Source organism: Tupaia chinensis, unplaced genomic scaffold (assembly GCF_000334495.1).
Source record: "Tupaia chinensis unplaced genomic scaffold, TupChi_1.0 Scaffold000346_1, whole genome shotgun sequence".
In the NCBI taxonomy this organism is placed as follows: Eukaryota; Metazoa; Chordata; class Mammalia; order Scandentia; family Tupaiidae; genus Tupaia; species Tupaia belangeri.
The window spans coordinates 1,875,131-1,882,035 of NW_006159840.1; the positions used below are offsets into that span (position 1 = coordinate 1,875,131).

General features: G+C 40.1%; 1 protein-coding gene across 3 annotated transcripts in view; it reads right to left on the bottom strand.

The window, feature by feature from the left end:
* PRKN (parkin RBR E3 ubiquitin protein ligase) overlaps nt 1-6,905 on the bottom strand; it is a 1,506,714-nt gene that overhangs the window by 219,428 nt on the left and 1,280,381 nt on the right. For all 3 annotated transcript variants that reach the window (XM_006152254.2, XM_006152253.2, XM_027773358.1), the window contains one exon: nt 4,671-4,820. In XM_006152254.2, coding sequence (XP_006152316.1) covers nt 4,671-4,820 — 150 coding nt within the window. The remainder of the gene's footprint in view (nt 1-4,670; nt 4,821-6,905) is intronic.

Sequence of the window (6,905 nt, forward strand, 5' to 3'; positions counted from 1 at the left end):
AAAGAGTGTAATTATTTCACACTTCCTTTCACTTCAACACAAGTTGGCTGAAGACAAGCAGGAGGGTTAGCGGTCTGTGTTAGAGTAGAGTGTCTCCACTTTAAACCACAGAACACTTTCTAGGAACATTTGCCAACGATGAATGCTTTCCAGAGGAACGGCATGCACGGCTTGTGTATACATTTGTGAACGATTTCTTTAATTAAAATAAATAATCTACAAGGCTTTCTATCTTTGTACCTCAAGCTGTCTCACAGGCAGAAAGTCTAGCAAGACTTATTTCCAATCTGCAAATGAGCCAATCTTAGCGTTTAAGTAAGATTTTTGGACACATGTCAAATAAACATGAAATGCCTATTTTTGACATTTTATAACATTAAATTTCTTTTTAAAATGCTCTTTGATAAAGAACATCTTGTATATCAAGAAGTAACATGTCAACAAGATGCAGTTCTGCTGTCTGCAACCTAGTGTCCTTGTGGTTAAGACAAGCGAGGTACAGGGACAGTGGAAGCGTACGGCTCACAGGCCACCTTTAGTCACCGTGAGAAACACCTCTCCCTCTTGCCACACCTTAAAATGTAGTGATATAAACCACACATATTTGAAGTCTAGCTTTTATTCTCTAGACTTTAAAAAATGGAACAGAGAATCCTAAACAATTTTCAACCCATTTTAGCATAATTTTATTAAATTAAATATTTTTAATAATAATAAGTTAAAATCTTAAGGAACAAGAAATGTAGCCATTTTCTTCTTTTCTTTTATTACTAAATATTGCTTTCTTTCTCTTTCTGCCCTCCACATTTGAAAAAAAGGGCTTATGGCTATTTTTTTATTTTTTAATTTAGGCTTTTAACTCAATAATTATGTAGTTCTTTGAGTAAAAGACTAGGTATTGCCACCATTTTCTTCAACTCCTTTCCTACATAAATGTTGCAAATGAGATTCAGGGGGCCAGCACATGGCATAGTGGTTAAGGAGGTCATGACTGACCATGGTTCAAGTCCTGGATCTGGCAGCTTTCAAAATCATGCCAGGTGCAATTGCAAGCATGCCTCAAATCCCATCTCCCCTAGGGAGTGCTTTCTCATTCTCTCTCTCTCTCTCTGGCAAGTGCACATACCCTATGGCAAAAATCTAAAAAAATGAAGAAAAGAAAAGACAATGAGCCTCAGACTCTCATTTCACTAACATCATCAACAATAGAGCAGTGGTATAAGTAGTTCAAAATCACCATTTTCCAGCAATAACGTAAACTTCTTAGCAAAAAGTAGGTTTGTTGGGGCCTTCGTGACCATAACTCACACGTCTTGAGACCCTGTTTGAGGAAAACAATGAAGGAAATAAACTTGCTTCAGAGGTTTGTGTAAGTGGGAACCTGACACAAAGGCTTATTAGTTCCCCAGTAGATCTGCCTCTGAGCAATACAATACTCTTTTTAAAGAGGAAATGACTATTAAATGCCTTAAGAAATCCTCTCTCATTTTCTTAACTTACAGTCAGTGATATAATTGTAAAAGGCCTACTATTTTCATTTAAGTACGTTTATTTATTTATTTTTTTACATTTGTTAAATCTTGCCTCTGGATTTCTAATTTAAAACAGAATACTCTTCATCCCACATCAAGTATCATTTTAATAAATTAGCTCTCAGACATATAATATTCCCCAGATAGCACCAAATAAGATAAAGATGTTTTATTTATAGAGAACTCACAAGGTTTGATTTCCTTAGCTTTCTGCATTCCCAGGTCAGTAAGTATAATGTATTCCATATTTTGTTGCTGTTTTCTAGTATTAAACATGTCAACATTTCACACTGAAGTCATAAAAGTTAGTGAGATGGTTCTGATGAATAGCAATAAGACCAGGAAAAAGAATAATGCACGACATGAATTCCTCAGGAAATCAATTAATATTTTTATGAGTGGTAGTAAAAATATGATCAAGAGTTAGCAGAGAATGAGGTCAGGCTGTTTGATCCCAAAGTATATTCTTCCTTCAGTTCTATCAATGTAAAAGTATTCTGTGCTGAGTCAAAACTAAAATCTCAGCGCTCCCAAGAGTAAGACATTTTAGACATCGGAGTGTGCAAAACTCTTTCCTGGCCATGCAGGCAGCCTCTGATAGGGCGTATAACTCTGCAGTCTTTGCGGTTCATCAGGTACCTAACTGGCTTTTTGTGAATTTCTGAACATAGTATTATTCTAATGTTCTGTATTATGTACTATGTGTGCTATTAAAATACTGTATATATATTTAAATATATGAAATTGTTTACATAGTTTTTGAAGTAATTTGATTCTGACACTGGGGTAAATAATGATTAGTGGACCTTCTAACACTACTCAAATCTTCAGATAACTGTAACCCAACTTGCCTGCAACCTCATGACAGACTCTGAGCCAGAACTCCTCAGCTAAACCACTCATGGATGGCTCGATGATTCCTGACCTTTAGAAACTCTGTGAGATAATGACATTTATTTTATTTGAATTAAAAAGTACACTTTTTTTTTTTTTTTTGGCTACACCACATGTGCACTAGACTGAGATAAATAGAGACAGAGAGGGAAAATGAGAAAGCACCTCCTAAAGGGGATGGCCATGCTGTCATCCCTTCGGGTCCATTCTCCTCTCAGGATCTCGGGCTCGCATCCACAAGTATCCAGCGTGTTTTTAAGCCAATGGACTCAGGACTTGAATTGCACAGTCAGTCAGGGAAATCCAGTGACCTTAAACTCCATGGTGGCTTTGCTTATTTTCTTAAACTGTTACATTTTGGTGATGTTTGTTATGCAGCACTAGATAACTAACATATGAACCAGCACAAACATAATTCTACAAACAACAAACAGAATAAATCAAAAGAAAAGAAAAACTTACTGCCTAGAATTTCCAAAGGACAAAGGCATACCCAGAACACAACTATCTTCTTTTAGGTAAAGTATGTCCCAATCCTTTTGATACAAAGGCTTTGAAGCAATTCAATTCACTTTTTTTGTTTGTTTGTTTTTTTGGAGAGGTTTTTGCTATAGGGCACGTGCGCTCACCAGACCGAGAGACAGAAAGTGAGAAATCACCCCCCGGGGGGATGGCCATGCCGCAATCCCTCCTCCTCCATTCTCCTCTCGGGATCTTGGGCACGCACAGGCACACACGCCCTGTGTGAGTTTTAAGCCACCGGGTCTGGGACTCGAACCGCGGTCAACTATGTGGGAGTCCAGCGACATAGCCATTATGTTAACTGCTGGTCCCAATTCAATTCACTTTTAAACTAGGTTTCCACACTGTGGAACTTACACATGTGTGTTACTTTCCTGTCTCATTGTGCCTAAAAAGGGAGATAAAGGTTTTCAAAACTTAAAGTCACATAAAACCTTCAAAGTTCTCAAAGCAAGGTGAACAACTGAGTCTAGAGGATGGTCCAAAGAAGCCCTCCACCCCCAACATCCAACATTTAAACAGAACAACATAGGCAATTAGCAGGCACAAGCATACAATTTAGCATTGGTTAAAAATGACTGTAGCTCATTTTAAAAGAGAACATTTGTTAGCATTCTGATCCCAGAATTTGGCAACTTGCTCAGGCCACACACAATCAGTGCCGATTACACAGTAAGTGATGATGACTAAGCTTGAAAGCATGGTCTGATTTTCATAATTTCTGAGGATAATAAACATGACTTGAGTTTTTGTTCTCATGCAACCACAATTATTAACCGAGAGGGCTTTCTTTCCACTCAGGCATCTCATTATTTTTTTAATCTCCACTTCCTCTAATCTATGGCATAGCCCAGGGTTCTGTGAGCCCTGCTACTGGACAGATAGGACGCTTTGGTAAGGGCAACGGATGTCACCCTATGCAAAAGTGACCTGCAGTGCTCAGCTGAAAAACCAGGCCTGGGAATATGCCTCTGCTTCCACCGTGCCTTCTTCCACGAAGCTCCTCGTGAAGTTGCAATTTTAAAATACATTTCCCATTGAAACTCAATAGCATCTTATAAGCACATACACTTTGCCTTTTCTAGTCTGTATGAGATTTAATATCAGGATTACTGTCCATTTGTCATGTGAACCTATCATCTGGTAAGCCTGGGTTGGCGTTACGCTTCCCTCCCCCGTTTACCGTCAGCGCGCAGCCAGGTCCCACCGCCTAGAATAAACACTTCCCATGTTTCTGCTCGGCTTCCTTACAGGCACCATTCATCTTGCTTGTCTTTAAGATGATTTTTATGACACAGTAACATTTCAAGTTTTCCATATTAATCTTCATCCTATTTCTTCAAATTCTTAGACAAACAATGTCACTAAGACATCACTGATGGGGAATCATTTCTCCTTCTCTCCTCCTACTTACGGCAACTCCAAGAAAGGATACATTTTTGTTCTGAATCGCCAGCACTGGAGGAAAGTGGCTCGCAACATCTTACATACTCCAGTAAGCAATTAAAACAGCAGGTCTCAATAAGACTCTTCCCAAAATAAAGGTATGCTTTGCAATTCTCATATTCTCCTATATAAGAACTGTAAAACTTATTTGCTTATAGAACAGTTCAAAATGTCTGAGTCCAAAAGTAAAATGCAGATAAAATAAACACAAAATCCTAGCCCATTGGAGAGTGAAGACACCAGCGAATGCCCCCGGGGTGGGGGTTCAGTACTCACCCCGCAGCCCAGGCCACTGCCCGCCTCGCAGGTGACCTTCCTCAGGCCTGGCTCAGGAAGCAGCCCCGCCCCGCAGCCCGGGCTGGGGCACAGCACGCCCCCCATCTGCAGCACGCACTCCTCAGCACCATACTGCTGGTACCGGCCGTACTGCAAGGGCAAAGCAAAACAAGTTTTTACAGTGACTGCGTGCATGCCACTCTGTGCTGTTTCAGCCAAAGGTTACTCGTTGGCTGTGTGTGTTTGGGGGGGGTGCTCTCATGTAACCAGTTTCAGTAAAATGTGTGCATGTGAGGGGATCACGGGTGGACAAGGTATGGCCCACTGTGGGGGAGTCTTCCAAATTCAAATAGGCGAAGTGGATGAGGAAAGTAGATTTTCCCAAATGTGGTATTTGATGATACTCCTTCCACCAATTGTATCTATACAATATTACTTCAAGTAAATTTTAAGTACATATCTACATATTAAATGATGGGCCCTTGTTTTACATTGGTGATCTTTTTTTTTTTTTTTTTCCTTTTTTTGGAGAGGTTTTTTACTATAGTGTGTGTGTGCTCTCTAGACAGACAGAGAGAGACAGAGAGAGACAGAAAGCGAGAAATCACCCCCCAGGGGGGATGGCCATGCCACAATCCCTTCTCCTCCATTCTCCTCTCAGGATCCTGGGCACGCACACACACGTGCCCGGCTTGAGTTTAAGCCACTGGGTCTGGGACTCGAACTGTGGTTGCCTACGTGGGAGTTCAGAGACATAGTCATTATGCCAACTGCTGGTCCCAGACATCGGTGATCTTGTAAAGCAATATATTTCCATGTTGGTGTTTGAGATTCTATGAGGTTTTATAATCATATTGAACATAGGCCCAATATCCCACCTCACGATAATTGTTGACTAACCAAACAATAAAGAAAAATTGAAAAAACAATGTAATATACTGTAAAGTTATATGTTATCCAATGTAATATAAAGAAGATTATGATGATAATAAAAATTAAAAAAAAAAGAAAAAAAAGAGAAAATTTATTAGAGAACAAAATTTCCCTTTTATCACCATTCTAAACGTATGATTTTTTTTTTTTTTACCCAATCTTATCTTGTGCCCGATTCAATTCCTTTGAACATTTTCCCCTGCCACGGAATTGAACCCGAACTCCAATGTGCCAGGTTCAAGGTCGTCTTCACCGGCCCTGAGTTATTTTCCTCTTTTTAAAAATTATTTTTATTTTATTTATTATTTTTATTATTTGATAATATTGTCCTCTAAATTTAGACCATAAGGCAAATGGATTTGCTCAATTATTAATTATCATGTGCAACTTTCTTGAGAGCCTCCTCCCTGCCAGACACTGTAGTGGGTGCTGAGGACACAGCAAGGAACTGAGCAGCCATCTTGCTCTCCTCTGCAACACCGTGACAGCAAACGCTCAAGGGTCACAAAGTCTAATATTTCAGAAGAAGAGTAATAAACAGGGAAGAGACAGATCGCGGGAACAATGGACATCGCTATCTTAAGGAAATGAAGCCACATTTGGGTTGGCTCCATGGCCTGACAGGTAAGGCTGCTAGATTCCCACATAGCTGACACCATGGCTCAACACACCAGGCATGTTTGCAACCATATCCAAAACCCTGAAAGGAGGGAGATGGAGGAGAGGGGCTGGTGGTGTGACCATTCCCTATGGGGTGTGTTTTTCCCCCTACTGCTGTCTCTCTCTCTCTCTTTTTCCAGTGAATGCATGCACCCACAAGTGTGCATGCAAACTTACAGACACACGGGTGCGCACACACAGGCACAGTTAAGCAAACATTTGAAGAAGATTAGAGAAGCCAGGTGACTCCCTGGGGGAATGAGCATTTCAGACTAGAAACACATGATAAAGGCCCCGAGGCCAGTATGAGTTCAGCCATTTCTAGGTACTGCAAGAGCCGATGTGGCTGAGGCAGGGGGTGGGGGGGATTAAGAGAAGGTGAATGAGAGTCCCTGCTGGCTGGTATTCTTTTTTTTTTTTTTTCTGTAATAGTATTTTTTTAAAAATTTTTTCCCCAATTTATTTATTTGCATTCATTCACTGTACATCATTACAGCATACAAAATGAGATTTTCCATCTAGAGTACACTGTATATTGTCTCAATCAAGCACATCAACAAATATGTTATTCTTAGCAAATGATCTCCCATTTCTTGTTTTCTGTATGTTTTGCTTTTCCCCCCCATCCTTGGTTCCCTATCT